The 20,664-nt window shown below is 40.7% G+C and overlaps 1 protein-coding gene across 1 annotated transcript in view; it reads left to right on the top strand.

The window, feature by feature from the left end:
• The window catches only part of iars1 (isoleucyl-tRNA synthetase 1), an 82,391-nt gene that overhangs the window by 50,389 nt on the left and 11,338 nt on the right, over nt 1-20,664 (top strand). Inside the window, exons 19-27 of the mRNA XM_054784635.1 lie at nt 891-1,035; nt 1,626-1,746; nt 1,823-1,914; nt 3,929-4,006; nt 4,448-4,569; nt 6,234-6,336; nt 6,475-6,558; nt 10,806-10,980; nt 16,743-16,855. Of these exons, the coding sequence (XP_054640610.1) occupies nt 891-1,035; nt 1,626-1,746; nt 1,823-1,914; nt 3,929-4,006; nt 4,448-4,569; nt 6,234-6,336; nt 6,475-6,558; nt 10,806-10,980; nt 16,743-16,855 (1,033 nt within the window). The remainder of the gene's footprint in view (nt 1-890; nt 1,036-1,625; nt 1,747-1,822; nt 1,915-3,928; nt 4,007-4,447; nt 4,570-6,233; nt 6,337-6,474; nt 6,559-10,805; nt 10,981-16,742; nt 16,856-20,664) is intronic.

Here is a 20,664-nt window from a genome sequence, read left to right as displayed (position 1 = left end):
TCACACAGTCCAATCGTCAAAAAAAACTCCCATTATGTGAGACCCGAGGGCAGTCCATTCTGCAGCAGAAGACACTTATTTCTATTATTTGGAACACTCTTCTCTGTGACTTTTCATCGTGATGGTATCCCGTTTAGGGAGCAGCCAAAATAATTGCAGCCATTCTCTTCCAATACCACATGATTGACAATGCGTCTGAAATGTCATTGATAAGTAGTAGTCGGAGTGCAGAGAACATGAGGGAAATTGTGTCATTCAAAAATGGTCCCCTGTTTTCAGCAGCCATCACCACTTTGGGCAAAATGCCACAAGATTGTAGCTGCTCCAAGTCTATAATGAGTGAAACCCTTGTGCATGTTGGCAGTACTGCTCAAAACCAACGTGTTGATTGGAGGGGCAATAAAACTGGCCATTCAATTCAGCAGCAGAAAGCAAAACATAACTTCTCATGTTTATGCCGGCCCGTTTCGGTAGCAGACAAATAATTGCAGCCACTCACTCTCCCAATTCCACATAATTGACAAAATTTCTTAACTTGATATGAAGGGGTAGGAGTACACACAGGCAAATTGAGGAAAATGGTACTGTTCCGAAATGACTATTTTCAGCCGTCATAACATGTTTGGGCTGAACGCCATGCGATGCTGGCATATCCAAGTTTATGGTGTTAAAAAAGGAGTCTATAACGAGCAAAAACCCTTGTGCATTTTGGCACAGTTGCTTAAAACCGACGCATTGATTGAAGAGGTAATAAAACCACCGGCCTTTATTTAGAAGAGAGCAGGAAACCACACATGGCAGTCTTGGACAAGCCAATATAAACAAACACAATACTTGAAACCCTATTCTTTTTTTTGTTGTTGTTTTTTTTTTACTGTGTCTCTCTGCAGACTGTACCTCATCAACTCCCCAGTGGTAAGAGCAGAGAACTTGCGTTTCAAAGAGGACGGCGTTCGGGATGTGCTAAAGGATGTCTTCCTACCGTGGTATAATGCCTACCGCTTCCTGGTGCAGAATGTGCAAAGGTTACAGAAGGTAGGTGCATTGTCTGTAGAGCACAGAATGTCACGCCTTCTTCTCTCAGCCCCTGCTTCTAAAAAAACAGAGACATGTTTTATAGCGTAGCAATTTCATACTAACAAATCCATTGCTCATCAATCCTGAACACTAATTACGTTTGATTAATAGCGGTAAAAAATGCTGTAAAAAGGCAAAGTAATTAGTCCCTGTGGTGGTGTATAGCTGGGAACTATGCATTTGGGTGCAGCTTTAATACTGTATTAAAAAGGAAACAAATAAAGATATTCTCTGGGGAAATATTGCATTAGTAAGCTGCATGATCTTCACATTGAAGATCCAATTAGTTGTTGGCCCATGACCAGTTCTAGGCACAAGACTTAACCTAAAGATACAAAGTGCAGTCTTTGCTACTTGCATGACCTGCAGACTCAGGAGTGTTCCTTTTTAATGAGTGGAAAATACTTAAAGTCCCCAACTTTAGGTACACTTGGTCTATCAAAGACAAGCGCTGTTACATTGGCCTATGCCTATAAGCATACCTAATGTTGTGGACATTGAGTGACAACTTTCTTGAGTGTGCTAATGCTTGCATGTTGTGGCGTTAGGAGGAGGATATTCAATTCCTGTACAATGAGAACACTGCCAAGCAGAGTGACAACATCATGGACAAATGGATCCAGTCCTTCACGCAGTCCCTCATCCAGTTCTTCAAGGCAGAAATGGATGGTAAGAAGACACACCGGCAAGTTCTTTCTCATTGATTACATTGTCACTGACACGGATTGCTGTCACTTTGCCGCAGCCTACCGCCTCTACACTGTGGTGCCTCGTCTGGTCAAGTTTGTGGACATGCTCACCAACTGGTACGTCCGCACCAACAGGCGCCGTCTCAAGGTGAGTCGATGTGCACGTTTTCCCCTAACAAATAAATTTGGACCGCCACAAATAGATTTGGAAAAACCTTGAGGAAAAAAAACCAAACGATTTGCCGGTACCTGTTGGCTCTCTTGCTCACATTAATACATTGTAATAGGACTGTTTGTGTAGCTTGTCATTACAACTCCATACAATAGATGGCATCGTAACTCAGCTTATATGCACATGCCACCACTGACTTGGTTGCACATTATATAGGGCCCTATGATTTGCGCGTTAACGGAATCGTGGACGGAATAGTGGAATTGGTCAATAAAAACGAAACGTATTGTTAAAAACATTGACATTGACATAATACGAATGCAATGCAGTCATGTGAGGAGAAGAAAAGTTGGTGAGGGGAAGTGTTTCCCCGGCGGACCGCTCAATTGTGGTGGAATCTCATCATAAACAGTTACCTGCCCCCTCCCAAGCTAAACATGTCGAAAGGGTGACCTGAAACACTGGCAAAAGTTGTTGTACCGCTTGTTAATGCAAACGACCGTTTTATGATCCCCAGTGACGTCAAGTTCTGAGTGAAATAAGGATGGAGAGGCATGTTTATTCTTGCTCCAAGATTGTCTTAACTGTCAGCAGACATTCTCTATACACAACACACTTTCGGCCTTCAAAATAAGAGCACTGTTTGCCACATATGATCTAATTGTGTAAACAAAATAAGGGTGTCATAGAAAATATCTTGCATTAATAACACAATTGGAATTGCATACGTCGTCCTTAACCACAAGCACGGACATTGCAGTGTATTGAGGATTTCATGTGTGCGGAGGCTGACATCCCATTAGAAAAGTTAGTTACTTAAGTTTTATTTTTTCCTCACACAAACGTACACCTTCAAAGCTGGTAAAATAAGTGTAAAAGGTTAACAAAAGAAAATTGTTTTTAAAAAAAATGTAAACGAAAAAAACAGAATTTTGGGAAAAACTAAAGTGGATTTCATTGCGCGCTAATTCTAACGCATAGGTTCAATAATATAGTGATATATTAAATGTACAATTACATGTACATTATCTTTAAAATCAGTGTGCCTTACATGGAGCCCAGGAACATCATGAGGCCCCCCCCTTCTGTTCTGTTGTAACAATAAGGTTTAAAAACATGAGTTCATGTCTCAAGTTTCTTATAACCCAAACCAAAAGGCTCAGTTTTAGCTGCCCACACACAAAATGTCCACTCTTGTTGTAGTTTTCCAACAGCAAACATTATAGTGATGTAATGCTATTTATTTATTATGTTACCTGTCTGCTTCATTCCCGCAAACGCCCAGGAATCGAACCAGGGTATACCATGTGAGAGTCAAGAGCACTCGCCATCAAGCTAAAAGCCTGAGTTGTCAACGTGTTGTCTGCCCTGACTTTTAAGGCGTCAGGAAGTGATGTCTAAAATGCACAGTCTCACAGATAGGCACAACATCAAATTAAAAGCAAAAACAAATACAGAGCCACCATCGGTACGAGCCTGAAGTTTGTTTTTCCAGGAGATTGTAACATTACATCATTGTTGGTGTGTGGGTGACAAAAGTGTGCTAGCATTAATTAACTTGAGGTAGTGCAATGAACAAATATGCACATTAGCACTCAAAACAGACACAACAGCATCATCAAACCTTACCTTTATGCATTCACACACAGCATCAGCATTTAGGAGCAAGGTTTGGTGTAGTTCTTTACTAAATAGTTTTATTTTAATAGTGTCTTTTTATCATTGCTCCTGAAGGTTTTGTGGTGGTTAAGGAACCCTGATCCACAGAATTCTTAACAATCAATTAATCAGTATTTAATGCCCAGCGCTTCTTTAGACTTTAATTTGTAATGCAGTCTCAATAGCAGTGAATATTTTTTATAGCGGCCATTCTTGGCAACATTCGGTTGAGCTGTATTGAGCATTTATGCCATTCTTTGCATTGTTCTCTTCTCTCTTTTCCACTTCTCCATGGGGACGTGTTATATTGACATGTGTATGAACTTTGTAGGGTGAGAGTGGCACCGAGGACTGTCTGTGGGCGCTGGAAACCCTCTTCAGTGTTCTGTTCTCCATGTGCAGGCTGATGGTGAGTCATAACGAGCTTGTCTGTGTGTGTGTGTGTGGGGGGGGGGGGGGGGGGGGGGGTGTATTTATGTGACAAAGTCATCATGCATGTGTGGAAAAGGTTGGTGTGCTGTGTTTGCATGCAAAAGCGAGGGGCATGCTGAAAGCCAGTGAACATAACCTAGATCAATAAAGATCACTTGTGAGCTTTATGAATTAATTAGCGTGCTTGACGTGCAAGATGCACTTCTTCTGGCACAACTCTGTTTGAACTTTTCACTCTTAAAATCTCTCGAAAAATGTGTTGGATCTGCTCTTTTATATTTTTTGTATTTATTTATTTAATTTTTTTTAAGCTCTCACTGACTTTTGGACCTCTGCGTCAGGAAATGTAAATTAGCTACAGTTGCAGAGCATCAAATAATTTTCTTTCTTCCCCGTCTCCTCTGCTGCTTCACCCCAGGCTCCCTTCACACCCTTCATTACAGAGATGATGTACCAAAATCTGCGAAACCTCATCGACCCCACCTCCCTGGAGGAGAAGGACACCGGCAGCATCCATTATCTCATGCTGCCCCAAGTCAGGTGCGGGAAGAATCCCTCCAATTCACTTGGGTGGAATTACCCCACTGCATCGAATTTAAGATGACCCAGGATATAAAACTTATAACAGGGATGTCCAAAGTGCGGCCCATGGCACGTTACAGAAGAAGATTGCCAACACCCTGAAAAAGAGGTGCAGCACGGTGGCCATTGTCATGCAGCGCCTGTATTGTAGTATTGTCAACTTCCTCATTATCGCTAAGCAGCATGACATGACAACAGCAGCAGAGCAGCTTCCTGTTCAGTGCAAAGTAAGCTTTAAAATAAAAGATGTGCAGTATTAATTTGGAGTCTACAACAGTATCTAACAAAATGCACCCCTTGAATTATTTTTTTTTCATACATGTACATATATGAAAGCTTTATTATAGTCTAGACTAGGGTTGGGCGTCGAGTCTCAATTAACATAACAATTCTCCCGGGATCATTGAAATGTTTTTATTTCGATGCCTAATTTCGATGCCCACTTAGCTGGCTGGAAAAAATAGCCGTGAACACTAACGAAGAAGAAACTGGCGAACACCAGCGAAGAGGTGGCTAAAACGTTTGGTTTGACTTCATAAAGAAGACTGGTCGGCTCAGTGCAACATTTGCAACACAAAGATATCCAAAGGAGGGCGCACGATCAACATGATTGATGTATACACATTCATGGTGGAGAAACAACAGTATCTCATCTTTGATGTCCGACGTCAGACTACTTCTAAGCAATCAGAATCAGGGAAGTCAAACAATAAATGACGTCTGTCTCATGCCGCGCTGTTATTGTTGTAGTTAGGTGTAGATAAAGGACGGGAGCCACAGCTATGGCTAGGTAAGTCTCTATTAGCAACTGTCAAGTGACCTTCTCCAACCCACACAACAAACCTCCGGCCTTCAGTATAAGAGCGCTTTGGGCTGTATCATTTTTACTTGTGTTAACAAATTAAGGGTGTCATAAAAAATAGCTTTTATCAACATTGAGGCAGCAAACCAAGTATACTACTTTTCAAAAGTAAACATGTCATAGCATCGGAATGGAGAATCGTTAGGAACCAAAATCGGAACAGGAATTATTCAAATTCAAACGAAATACAAACAACAACATTACTGCAGCATCTCTGTTAAGTATAAACTCTCATAGTATCAAAATAAAAATAAGCAGAAATGGAGAAAACAATGTCCACAATCCTTTATCACCCGTTTCCTTATGTCTCAAGTCGCATGTGAATGTTCAAGCAATGGCTTAATTTGTTTTTGGTAAAATAGCTTGGAAATAATGCCTCATATTATTTCTCCTGGTAAGATAGCTTGGAAATAATGCCTCAAATTATTTCTCCTGTCACTCACTTAGCAGTGCTGCTTTCTTAGATGCCGGTCCCCCCCCAGCAGTCAAATGAAACCATTTGAAATACACCCACCCTCGCTTCAAAGCTCTTTCTTTATTTAGATGTGTGGCGCTCATCTTGTCATGCTTTGGTCTTCATTATCCTCAGAGGACCCGTGTACGTTTCTACATCACTCTTAATCAGGAGCAGCAGTCACTCTGCTCAAATACGGCATGAAATGATACATGTAAAAAAAAAATGGTGATTGATGATGCTGTGAAGTCTTGTTGTTGAAGTTGTGCATACACTAAAGATGTACTTTCTGTTTCCATTTTTCAGGGAGAATTTGATTGACAAGCGCATTGAGAATGCCGTCTCCCAGATGCAGTCCGTGATTGAACTGGGCCGAGTCATCCGTGACAGGAAAACCCTGCCGGTGAAGGTAAATCATCCACTTACAGACCAGTACAGCTGTAACACTTTACCATCCAGTATGTATGACAACTACAGTATGAACACATCACTTTTATAAACATGAACTATGCTGCTGATTGATTGCAATGATTGACATGTGCCTCAGTACCCGCTGAAGGAGGTGGTCGTCATTCACCAGGATCAAGAAGCTCTGAAAGACATCCAGTCTCTGCAGAAATATATCCTGGAAGTAAGTAAAATAAAGCAAAAAAAAAGAAAATAGCCCATTGACCCGAATATAAGACAACCCCTCTTTTTCCAAGACCTGTTTTGGAAAAAAAAAAGTTATTTATTTTATTTTTATTAATATTTTAAAACATGTATGGATAAGACTAGGCATGGGCCAGTATGAGATTTTGATGGTATGATAACCTTGGACAAAAATATCACGGTTTCACGCTATTATAATTACAGCTCTAAAATGTGTAATTATGAAATGTCTTTATTGAAAAGAAAAGACAAAAAAGTCATTTTTAAACCACATAATAGAACATGATGAAAGTGGAACATACGTGTATGTACAGTCAAACCTGTCTATAGCGGTCACTGAAGGGAAACGGCAAAAGTGGCCGCTATAGACAGGTGGCCGCTATAGACAGGTTGGCGGCCATTCTGAATTTGTGCGCACACATATTAACATGTATTCACAAAAAGACTGGAGCAAAACCAAGAGACATAGGGGAAAACGCTCTGTTGACACATAAACAGGTAGGTAAATCTAGGTAACAGCTCCGGTGAGGAAACTAGTAATATTAATAACAACAATGAACCAGCGCCTTTTATCCGCCACAAATGTTAATTGACCGCAGCTGCGCGGCCACCAGGCATGAAGCAGCTGCCTTTTCCTCCCCGCCAAATAAGAGCGCAGGGCAGGGGACGCTCGCTCCTGTCCTGCAGAACGTCACAAATTTCCCACTTTGATTTTTTTTAAAACACGATTTTAAAAGCAAGAAATAAAAATTTTAGTGAACGAGCCCGAGGATATATGTCCAGGATACACATGAAGCAGTCATGAATGGGTGTGTGCGTGTACAATTGAGTGCGGAGGAGGTGCGAAGATTGTTGTAAACGAACAATACCATCGCGCCTTTCTTATTGAATGGGCTTCTAATCTCTAATTAGTTGGCAATTAAGTGATGTTTTAGATGTTTTATTCAGGTGTTTTGGCTATTTTAGAATCTATTCACGGCGGCATTGCAAAGTGGGAAGATTACCGTTTTGGCCGTCACTGAATCTTTTCAGGGCGGCATTGCAAAGTAAGAAGACTGCTTTTTTATGTCGAACTAGGACTCAGTAATCAAAGTCTACACACGACGGCTTCGTTGCTTAAAAAACGAAACTTTTTCGTGCATGAAGCTTCTGGTTGAGTCGGTATTTTGGCCGCTATATGCGGTCAGATATTGACCAAGGGATACAAAATGGGTGGCCGCTGGCCGCGTTAGACAGGTGACCGCTATACACAGGTTCTATAACACGCAAATTTTATGCAGGGGATTTTTCAGCGGCCGCTATAGGCAGGTGGCCGTTCTATAAAGGTGGCTGCTAAGACAGGTTTGACTGTATTTAAATAAAAGTAATTTTATTCTAAGTAAATAAAATGTCGTTCTCTATGCAGTCTACTGTGGCTAATCCTGCAACTAAGACACAACACAATAAATATAAATCATCGTTATCATTTCATAGTGGTGACTGTGCAGGGCGCACTTTTCCACACTCTTCTGTTTGCGAATCATGTGATTGTTAGCAACTGAGACGTTAAGTGGTTGTTGCTTGTTCAGTGGAGAGTAAACAGTTTATACCACTTATCCTTGACTCCTATATCATTCTGAATTACATGTTCACGTCTGGTGACCCTCATCGTGAGAAATATGTCGACTGACAATGGCGACAACAGCGCGGCCGTACCGGCGCCACTCAATGCTAACAAGGCAGCTAACGCTGGTGCTATCTATGCCTGACAGCACACGCCTGTGGTTTCAACACATCGCAACCCAGTTGTGACAGTGAGGCATAACTCAGGACGTGAGAAAATAGATTTTCTCATAGTGGCCGCTCTGGAGCTCCGTTTTCTCTCATGCCGCAGGAACGGTATGGGAGACAAATTTACTGGTTTTTGTGACGTTTTCATAACATGGTATACCTTGAAACCGGTAAATCGGCCCATGCCTATGTAAGTCAAAATAATAATTCGATTTTTTTGTTCTTGCTCTGCCAGGGACAGCTAACTATTACAAAGCGTCTTCTGTTTTTAGTGCAAAGCTCCTTCACTGCCTCCATCTAAACTGTCATACTAAACAATGAACATGTATCTCACACTACAGTAAGAATGTTTTGCTGCTCTGTTCTTTCCTCTCACGGCCTTGTTTCTGCCAGGGGAAAACATACACCCTGATGTAGCGGCAGAGTATTGAACACATTCTGCACGTGTGCATAGAAACACACATGCACGGATGCAGCATAGCCGGCTGTTGCTCCTCCACAGTAACATTTCAAAAGGTTTTATAGTGGATATTTAATTAATGCGATTGCTCCTTCTTGGGGGAGGGAAACACTGGGGTGTGTACTGAGAATAAGCAGCAGATAATGCAGTGGTGCATTTTGGCTCTTTTGGCATCTCCACTGGCATCTGAATGAAAGTGAATCAATATATAATATCATATTATATATACATAATATAACAAGACCACTCAAAGTTGAGCTAGTCTTAACTTCACGCTGGCTTATCAGCAAGTCATCTGCATGAGTCCATGTGGTGCAGAAATTCTGCGACAGAAATGACTTGAGAATTCCCGCCGACTTGCTCCAAGAGGTGGTGGAAAAGTTAACCCATTCATGTGAATGAGACACGCTTTGACACCAACCGTATTGTTGCGACTAGTTCACGGAAATTATGCATGCCAGAAATTATAAACATTTACAACTTTCCTTAGCACACTTGCGCGCAGGCCCGCACAGTTTTACACATACTTCACACCTGTTTACGACCAGTTTACTCATTGGCATGCCAGTGGCACGCAAAATTGTGTACCACTGTGACAAAATGCGTGCAACTGTAAATGAGGCTTTAGACTGAATTTCGGAGCACGAAAGTTAGAAATTGCTGTGTTGGAAGTTGTCTTTTTAGTCTGTTTAGAATGCTGTTTTCCATGAAGTCCAGTCTGAATTGTGCTTCAGCTTTCTTCACAAATTTCTGTATGCCTTTATTTGTTGTTAAATTCTTTCATGCTGATATTTTGCAGGCAAAAATAATCATGGTACAATTTGCTTCTAGCCACATTTCTGACACCCTGATCTGGCTTGCATTTCTACTGTGAGATGGGTAAGCAGGGTAACCTAAATAGTGTGACGTTATTTCAGTCAGACTTGATATACAGTAGATAGAATTAACATGGGGTACTTTGCGGGACCACCAGCGAATGCCGAAAAAACACAAGTAATTTATGCGCCCATAAAAATATTTTTCAGACGCGGCTTGCTCCCCCACTTCCTAACCCTCCTGATCGCTTAATGTCGACATTTACCTCTGATTTTGGATCAACACTTCTCTCTTCAGTTGCCATTGTTCACTCACGATACAGTCAGGTTTAAACCCTAGTGAATGGTAATGTATGATGATCGATGGAAACGAAATCACGGTGTAGCATGGTGCCTTCAAGGATTGCTGAACAAAGTGCAAAATCTCATTGCATGACAAAAACACAAAAGTGAAGCATAAACACATAAACATGTACAAATTGTGGTCTTTCTAGCAGTGGTGTACATGTATGCTGTACATGTTTACTTGTATTGTGGCGCAATACAATTATTAATACTGACTTATGGTGAATGAGATGTGATTTCTGCAGAAAAAATAAAAATGTAATTGTAATTAAATGTTAAAGTAATCATTATTATTTTTTACAAAAATACGGTATTCCGAATGTGCGGGGATCCACTGTAAATCACCAATAAACAAACATTTGCTTTTCTTCATGTCACTCACACACAGCAGTGACATGGAGAGATGTAGCCGTGACACCCAGACCTGCTGGTAAAAGGTGTTTCAAAGCTTGTTGGCAAGTTAGCAAACAACACAGGAGTTTAATGCCAATTTTAAGATCAATGAAGCAGAGGCATCAAAAGTGGCAAAAGTCTGGCAAAGGCCAACGGAGCAGCACAGTGCTGGACTGTGAATGTTGGGATCTCACGCCATCCTCAACTCAACTCATCCTCAACTAGTACTCCACGTGTTCCACAAATGGCCCCCTTACTGCCACCTCCACCGCTGTTGGTGTACTGGCCTGTCTCCTGCTGTCTGCTCCTCACTTGTGACTGTATACTGTGAAAGCAGAAAACATGCTGGCCTTAGTGCATATTGACGTTTCTATTAAAACTCTCTGCCGCCAATTAAGTACTCCATTATTCAAGTCCCGAATCTCTCTTTTTCCCCTCCTCTAGGAGCTCAACGTACGGCAGCTGACAATATCGACGGACAAAGACAAGTACGGCATCCATCTGAGAGCCGAGCCCGACCACATGGTGCTGGGCAAGAGACTGAAGGGGGCTTTCAAAGCTGTCACCGTGTCAATCAAGGAGCTCAGCAGTGAAAAGCTTGAGGCCTTCCAGAAGAAAGGTAGTGAATGTTTTATCTACGCAAGTTGTATAACTTTTTATCCAGGTTTAAAGGGTCACTGACATGATTTTTCAACTTTACTTAAATGTTTTTTCCATCCATCCATTTTCTATACCGCTTCTCCTCATTAGGGTCGCGGGGGTATGCTGGAGCCTATCCCAGCTGACTTGGGGCCACAGGCGGGGTACACCCTGGACTGGTCGCCAGCCAGTCGCAGGGCACATATAGACAAACAACCATTCACGCTCACATTCATACCTATGGATATTGTTTGTAATTATGTTCAATGTTGTTTTTTTTGAAAGCGAACGATAAATTAGTAAAAATTACATTTAAAGTACGTGGCGGGAATTTTTTTCTGATAGTCGTGTCCGAAGGGGGGCGTTTCCGGAAGTGACATTGGCGTATGGACGGCTTTCATCTTAGCAGAGTAAACAAACACTCAAGTTAGCTCGTCAACTTAGTTTGGTATATTTTTCATCAAAATAGTAGTCATGCCAAAACATTGTGTTGCCGCTGGCTGTTCACAGTGTCCGAGTGATACTGTAAGTTTGTTTTCTTTTCCAAAACGCAAAGGTTTAGACTACAATGAACAAAGCAAGTACGATAGCCACCTGCCGTGGCTGAGGAAAGTTAATTGTTGTAAGCGGACACATGCTGTGAGCATCCCCGTGTGGAGCTATGGCTCGTCAGGAGCACGAAGCAAGTGCTAATTTCACTGTATGTGATAGGGACCACCGCCTTGTGTTCATTTCACTGAAGACTGCTATGAAGAAACACCTTTAAAGTAGGGCATAAATACATTTTGGTATAAATCTTTGGTATAATCAGTGTAAACATCTTCTATCTCGTCCATTCTCTCATGTTTAACTCTGCCTAAGATGAGAACTTCGCCTTTGCCGACGTTACTTGGGAAACTCCCCTTGTCTTAGAGGCCCAAAATGGAGGCCGGCACGTATAAAAATTAAGTTTTTGCTAATTTAACGTTTGCTTTCAAAAAAACTTAGAACATAATTACAAACAATATCGAACATATTTAAGCAAAGTTGAAAAGTCATGACAGGGAGACATTATAGGTAAGTATGTGAATTTCTCCCACTGCTCAGTCAGCAGTGCTCTTATGTGCTTGTCCTTAGTCCACAAATGTTTCACCACTAAAGGAGGTGCCCTGATGTCTCCGAGACGAAAGAGTCTTTATTACGAGCCAGTGTTCCAACCTAATGACTGAACAGTGTGAACGCTTAAAGCTGTGTCAGTCATCATCATACAGCACTTACAGTGTCTTACAAGACTTCATTTATATCTTCTAAAGCAGTCATGGATGCCCTCAGAGTGCCACTTGTAAGTGTCAATATATATGAATATAAATATGAATATAACCTCATGATACTATTACACAATTGCCCATGCATTTTATTATTCTATTTTTGCAAACAAATGGATGGATGGAACTTGCTTTGAAATGAGAAGTGAAGTGACAATGTCAAGGTGACAAGCAGACATTCAAGTATTTATTTTTGATAACAAAAAATGCTTGGAATATCTTGCTGCAAGATAAGATAATATTAAAGTTTAGAAGAAATGCATGCAGTACATTTTTTCTGTCAAAATGAAAGAACAAATACATTAAAAGGAAAAAAATGAAGTACATTATAGCGGGCCACATTAGATGTGGGGGGCCACGTCTGGCCCCCGAGTCTTGAGTTTGACATAAGTGTTGTAAAGGGACAGTACTACAATGGAACACGTTTAAGTCGCTCCTGTTTATGTGGGCAACACATCTATGCCGACCAACTCAAGTCACCATGTTCTTATTCTTACTTGAGTCAACATCGACATACACAGTCGGCCGCTTTGGTTGACATGAAATTTGAGAGCCAAAGGGGTTATTTCTATGAAAAAATCAATGTTTATGCCAACGTGTTGTAGCAGTGTGAAACAACAGCAACACAACTACTGTCTAGGTCCAAGGTACAGCCCAGGGTCTATTTGTGGCCCGTGTCTCAATTTGTATTGGACCGTGGTACATTGTAGAAATAAAAAATCTGCAAAAATGGAAAAATAGAGCAAAAAGGCACATTGTAAAGAGGGAAATCTGATATGTTGGATACTAATAACTCGTAACATATAGCTTTATATATATATACTGTATATGTGTATACACATACACACACACACACACACACACACACACACACACTCTGTTTTTTTCCAAGTTTTTACAAAATTAAAAATGTAAAAATACATAAAAATAATATATAAAAATATGTTCATATACCCCTTTAGTATTTTTTATTAGGTTGTTAGCCACCTGAAGACAGACTTGTGCATATACGAAAGCTTTATTGTGATTGTAGTCAAGACATACAACAAAATAGCAGCTGAGACTCTGTTAGATAAGAGTGTAAAATATATGAAAACACAAGATTTAAAATACGCATGGTGGTGTTAGTGTCATGGTCTGAGGCTGCACGAGTGCTGCGGGCACTGGAGGAGCTGTGGTTCGTTGAGAGGGAACTTGAACATGGACTGTAACGTTGTGAAGCAGAGCATCAACCCCCAGGTTGGGGAAACTGGACCGCATGGCAATTTTCCAACATATATCCAAAAGGACAAGTGTCTTGTTCAGGAAGATGAAGGTAACAACCTACGTAGCTCTGCTCAGTTCCATGGCCAAGATGGTGCTCACACAAAATTGTGACACCAAGGACACAATTTGGACACTTGTGTTGCCAAGCTGTGTTTACTCATTTTCAGTGGCTAGTAAATCTACTATACAAACTGTGTGCGGACTACTCTTAGGTTTATTTTTTGTCCAAGTGTATTTTCTGTTGTATTGTCCCTTCTTTGCTGAAATGTTAGGTGTGTTGTCACTTTTGTGAGATACTGTATGACTTCATGTGCCAGTGAGCTAACAAGCGGCTGTCTGGATCAAAGCAGTACAAGGTGTTTCGTACCTCCAATTAGGGAAAGGGGCGAGCAGAACCCCCAAAGTCTCTTGGGAAGGAAGCTGCCAAGGTCATCTTGACTGTGAGAACTTAGCATTTTCAAGCGCTCGGTGGGATGTTTTGATGTCTACCCAGATGGACGGGGGAAAAGGTTGGCTGATAAAGTGTGCACAGTGGCTCCGAGTGACATGTCATTAATCAATATGTGTTTGAGTGAAGAAAAGCCCATTTTAGGACATGAATATTTCAGCAATGCTTACAGGAATCTTGTGTTGATCAATGAGCGCTCGGTTACTGCATGTTTGCTGCAGATCCCCAAAAAAATAAGTAACCGCTCACATTCAGTTTGGAGCCTACGTCTGACATCTTGTTTAGGTCTATCAGTCTGGCTGCAAACCTCACTCGGTCGTCTCCTGTTTCACTAGAATACCTTTTGATCCTGACACTTAGACTGGGCGTACTAAAGAGGTGAATAGTGCAAGAGAGCAGAAAAGAAGAAAAGGATTCAAGAAATCAAAGCGTGGCGGTGAAGGATTAGACAGATGTGGAGTGACTCCCCCGAAACTCCTCTCCTTCGCCTGCCTCAGGGCGCGTAGATGTGAAGAAGAGGACGTGGTCATGGTTTTTTAGCAAGAGCATAGAGATGGTTAATTGCTGCCACTGGCAAATTTTTAGACGTAAACCTGAAGAGATGTGATCAACCTTTTTGTTGGATGCAGCTTGGAAGCATATCCTTTTGTAAAAAAAAAAAAAAAAATGCAGGAGATCTCTTCCATTTGTGAGGATTACATTCCAAGACCACCAATAAATTGCGGAAAACTGCAAATAATTGAGACGCCTGTAAAAACGTCTATTTTTGACACTCTAGTCAAGCCTGGGCTATGCTGATATCCATTTGTTGGAGCTTGACATTTACAGCCTTAAGCCACGTTTACACGTACACACATTTTGTCCATGCAGTGGTACGTAATTTAGCGTGCCAATGAGTAATTGGTCATAAACAGGTGTGAAGAATGTGTAAACTCAGCGGGGCTGCGTGCCAGTGCGCAAAGAACATTTGGAAATGTAAAAAATTTGCGGTACGCATCCATGAACGCACCTTAATCTATGACTAAACAATGCGGACAGTGCGTATCAGAGCATCTCTCAGCATTTCTCATTCACATGAATGGCTTAACTAAGTCGGGGGGAGTTCTCAAGTGATTTCTGGAGCCTCTTGGATCTTCCTTGTAAATTTCTGTTAAGTGATCATAATGCCCAAAGCAATGTCTTGTAGTCAGCAATTCCCTCTCCCACACTGTCGTCCCTCCTTTTTTCTCATCTATGACTCCTTACTGCATTCTCTTTCTGCAACTGCGAGGTAATATAGACTTACCGTTCCTTTCTGCAATGAGAGCTTCTTCTCTGGAGTTCAACATCTTGTAGGTCCCTTGCAAATTGAGGAATTAATGGAAGCTCGGTGTGATGCCTGCTGTTGCGTGGCATCACGCGGGACACAGTGGGACCAAATAATGCCACGACTGCTTCACGGATGCGGGAAGTGGTGGTGACAATGCATGTCCATGGGGGAACAATGCGCGTCACACGTACTATTGTCGTTCACTAAACAGTACTTGACAAGGTGTAAATAAGTCATGCGGGAGCACCATTTACAGTCACAAATTGAATGTGTAATTTATGCGTAAACAGGACGAAAACAGTGTGCAAACTACTCTTCGTGCTTTTTAGGTGTGCCATAAATACATAAATAAATGACATGTGTTGCCACCGCAAATTATGGGACAATGCGAAGGTAAAATGCACGCAAGTGTAAACATGGCTTTACTCATCAATACAAAGACCTACCTCACTTACGGTGCAGCCAAAAATAGCATATAACACATGCGAAACACACAATGTAACTGCACCACATGGACTAGGCGGGTATCGAAATAAGCACTTACTCACTAATATACATGCAAAACAATGCTAGCATTTATAACCCGCAAGCCATGCTGCACCATCCTGTTGGGGCAGTGTGTGTGTGGGCGTGCCAGCATGCCTTGCGGGTTGTATATTAGAAGTATTCGTATACATGTATATTAATGTGTATGCATTTATTTTGATGCCCGCATAGTCAATGTGGTACAGTTACATTGTGTAGTCCACATGTTACTTGTTGTGTTGCCACTGTGTGCTGCCTTTCAACGCAGTTCCTTACTACGCTGACTTTACAGTATATAATTCATTACCACATATTTATAAATTATCAGCAGTGTAGGGTAAATCTTTAAAGCATAATTATGGAGATTACAAGCACTGAAGAGTATGTTTTGATCAGAAATCTGTCAATTTGCGGGGTCATAAATGCCAAATTGCGATTATGTGGGGGATCCACTGTATTATCATGCAAACAATATTGTTTCATATTGATATCAGTTTTTTAGGCTCTGGATATTTTAACAAGTGATTTTTTAATTTTTTTTGTGCGAGTACAATTTGAGAATAACGTAATCACAAGCAAACAGCAGAGATTTTGAGCTGCTCAACATTCAAGTAGCTGTTGTTATTGCAGCTTTCATAATTGGCTCTGGAGCACTTTACATGGGGTTTGAATGAGAATACCCCGCCACCCAAAAGAGGAAATTCTCGCCTTTGTGGGCTGTCTTTGTGAACGTAGAGTCTCTATGGTGTGAGTTACTTTCTTGCTGCCCCAACCCACTGGTGTGTGTGGACTGGAGTGTACAGATAAGACAACCTCTGCTGGATGCTGCTGCCTGCTGATGGTGTACATATTCTATGAGTCAATAGACATATGCTGTGTTTTAAATGCAGGGTCCATCGTGGTGGACGGCCATGAGCTTCATGAGGAGGACCTGAGGCTGATGTACACTTTCAACCAGAGCGGTGACTCAGCTGCGCAGTACGAAGCCCACTCTGACTCACAGGTGAATTGTCCTGCTGACAATGGAACTCGAATTTACGCATTACGTTTACGCTTCGAAATATTGCTTTATTTTAACTATTGCAGTTGTTTACTTGCGGTTTACTGTACTGTATTACAGGCGCTTGAACAATTAAACTGGGAATTTAAAGTCAAGGGATGGGAAGCGTGTATGAAAAAAATGACAATGTATGTCAAAAAATGTCTATTGTCCCTTGCCACTTGGCGTGATTTAAAAAAAAATAATGAATTATTGCAGTTTTGTGGTTATATATAGACATATTAAGACAATTGTACATATTCTTGACCTAAATGAAGAATTTTAAAGCAGAAAAATGAATAACTAAAATATGAATGCAGTTAAGGGAATAAAGGACGTTAAACTGTAGTCTACACTGGCCGCTAGGTGTCACTAGTAAGACACACCAGACTTGATCGCTGTCAACAACAGTTATTGCAGGTTTAAATGATCTGTAACAAGCACAAAAATAGCAATAATCATCATCATCACCATAGTAATAACACTGAGTACTGTTGTGGCCGTACTCCAGCTAAAACTGAACTCACAAGATTGGTTCTACGAGATCAAGATTTTGACATGATTTTTCAGAGAAGTACCATGAAAAAATATAAAATCATAACATAGACAGACTTTTTAATTTAATGAGTCACAAAACAATGCAAATGCATTTTGAAATCTTTGTTGTCCCCCAAATTATTATTATACAAACAATATAAATGTCACCATTATCTGAGAACAAATTAGCCACTAATGTTATGATAATGTATCATAACTAGAAAAGCACTTGGAGAGCGTGGCCCTCCGCCAAGCGCCATAGTTCCCCCCATATTGTGATCTACACCATAAATATTACTCCTACATTTATTTTATCTACATATTTAGAGTGCTAATGTTAAACGTTAGCGTGCTAACACCTACCATAATAGTGGAGTTTGTATGTCTAGCTATGAAAAGTGATAAAAATGCTAGTAGAAACAACAGCATGCTAGCAATGCTAACATTAGAATGCTAACACCTAGCATGATAGTGCTAAGTCTTTATACAAGTGTCTATGTATGAAAATGTGTAAAAATGCTACTATGCTAACTTTAACATGTTAGCAATGCTAACATGCTAATCTTAGTCTTAGTCTGAATCGGTTGAGAAATGTGGAAATGGCTAGAACTGTTTAGATCAAAGGCATTTTGCGTTCTGGAAGAAAAACTTTGAGAATTTTTGTGCTGTGGCTAATAGTATGAATGTCCTGACTTTGTTCAATGAGTTGATGTGGAATGGGGAGAATCAGTTGAGAAATGTGGAAGTAGTAGTAGGTAATAGCAGTTTTACGGAAAAGTGTGAATTTTGGGAACATTTTAAATAAAAAAATATATATATTTTGGATCACCCCCAAAATGTAATCATTTCCTCCATATCCCATTTCTGACAATTCCTGAAAATTTCATCCAAATCCATTCAGAATCTTTCATGTTATTTTGAACACAGACAGACAAATAAATGCAGGCAAAAACATAACTTCCATGCTGCACTTGAGCTTTGCACTGCGCTTAGCGGAGGTAATAAGAATTTTTTTTATATATATATATATATATATATATATATATATAATATAAAAAATTTGGGATGTCCGATATTGCCTTTTTTGCCGATATTTTCCAACTCTCAATTCCCGATTCCGATATCAGCCGATACCGATATGTGTAACATCGCATATCTCCTGTCGTGGAATTAACACATATCTGTTGTGAAACTATTGGATACAGCATCAACAATTAGCTTCTTAGCGTGGCTGTAAACAACATCTCGTGTAAGCAAACTACTGCGTTTCCCTCCTGCTATGTCCACGTTTTGTTGTTGTTGTTTTTTTTTTTTTTGTATTCGCGCTACCCCATAGACATATGAATTACGGTTGGGTGTACGGTTGACCTTAGCATCATATCACGATATTTTTGGGACGTATCACGATACGACGATATAATTTAATTCAGCGGAGTCTTGTATAAAAAGCTACAAACCTTAACCTATATCATTAAAAAATAATTTAATTAAAAGTAAGCTTACCTATCGCAATGCGCAGCGCAGGGGTCTCAAACTCTATTTCTCTGGGGGCCGCTGGAGGTAGAGTCTGGGTGGCGCTGGGCCGCATGAAGTATTGGAAATACGGCTGGGATTGTATGATACGCAATGCATGGCTCACGATAACAATAATATCTCGATACACTGATAGGGTAAAACAAAAAAATTGGTGGAATTTTTGCAGCATATTTTTTACCAGAATACAAGCAGCAATAGTGCAAAAAGAATGAGGATGTTTTTATGGATCATAAGTGTAAACATTATTTTAGTTCAAGTGTGTGAAAAACAGTAAAGCAATTTTAAACTCATTCATAAAACACAACATCTCACATCTTTCAAGTAGGTAAACTCTCTAAAGCAGAAGCATATCAAAAATAAATAGTTTTTGTAGCATTTTTACACTACTCTTCCACATCTAGTCGCAGGCCGCAAAGTATGACCTGGCGGGCCGCAAATGGTCCGCGTGCCGCGAGTTTGAGACCACTGGTGTAGATAGTGTTCAAAGCAAGTTGTTGGAAAGAAGCAGCAATTCGTCCATCTTGTTAGCCAGGGAGTGAACGTTGGCAAGACGGGTAGATGGAAGAGCAGAGCCAAAAGCTCTTCTTCAACCTCACGAGCACGCCGGCTCGCCTTCCCTGGCGGCGCCGCTGTCTCCCGCTGCTGCTGCTTGGTGAAAACTGAAGAAAAAAGTTCGCCAGATAGCTGGTTAATATTTTAAAAGTTGTTTTCTGCTGTATGTGACCAGCGAAGAGCCATATGAAGTTTAAAAAAAAAGAATATGAAGTTTTAAAAATTGTTAGTTGAAATAATGCCGACAGTTGTAGCTGCTACTACTAACCATTTATGTTGGTGTGTAGTTATGTAAAGACATTTAAAATAGATTGCATTCAATTAGCTTTGTGTACGCTAAAAGAGCTACTGTTCCCATGATGCTTAGAGTGCGAAAGTAGGTCTGAAGTTGACTCTACAATCATGTTTTTATAGAAGTCATATGCAGAGATTGTGTTTTGATCTGACTAATCTTAAGTAACTTTGATCAAATGTAGAATTACTAGAGCTTCTGCTTGGACATTTTACACTCTGAACTCTGCCGGGAAAAAAAAACAGGTATAACAAATGAGTGCTGGGGACGCCGAGTGCAGGTAGGATACGATTGCAAGGATTTTAGGGCGCGTAAAACACTTAATGTGCGGTTCCAATCCTGCCTGGCGCACTGCCACTTCCATATTCCGTGTATTATCATTCACATTATCAATGACATTTCTAGCTGCCCTGTTTTTGTGAGACAGCTTTTCTCTAGACGAGAAATATCGTCACGTTTTAATCTTGCGAGATCTTGTAACACCCCTGGTATTTACCAAATATAGTATGGGTTCATTGTTTGGTAAATCCTATGAGAAATCATGTGTGAAAATGTAACTGTGATTTTTCCTTAATAGTCATGATAGCCACACCCACTGACAGGTACATTTCATTTTGCAACTGGTGCAGTTGCACCATTATTTCACAGAGCATCATTCATGTCTTCTGTATTTTACAGTTAGTCTTAAATAGTCATTGTGAGACCCATTTGAAATGTTACTGACACAGTAGTCATGGTGCGCACACACACAAGTACACATCCACCTCTCTTGCTCTTTGCAGCTAGATTAAGTGTCGGAGAGAGAACAAATTACTGTATAGTGTGTCCGCGTCTGACAGTCCTCTTGCTCACACAC

The sequence above is a fragment of the Dunckerocampus dactyliophorus genome, chromosome 8, assembly GCF_027744805.1.
Source record: "Dunckerocampus dactyliophorus isolate RoL2022-P2 chromosome 8, RoL_Ddac_1.1, whole genome shotgun sequence".
NCBI lineage: Eukaryota > Metazoa > Chordata > Actinopteri > Syngnathiformes > Syngnathidae > Dunckerocampus > Dunckerocampus dactyliophorus.
The sequence above is the reverse complement of the archived record's forward strand: the minus strand, read 5'-3'. Positions and strand labels throughout refer to the sequence as shown.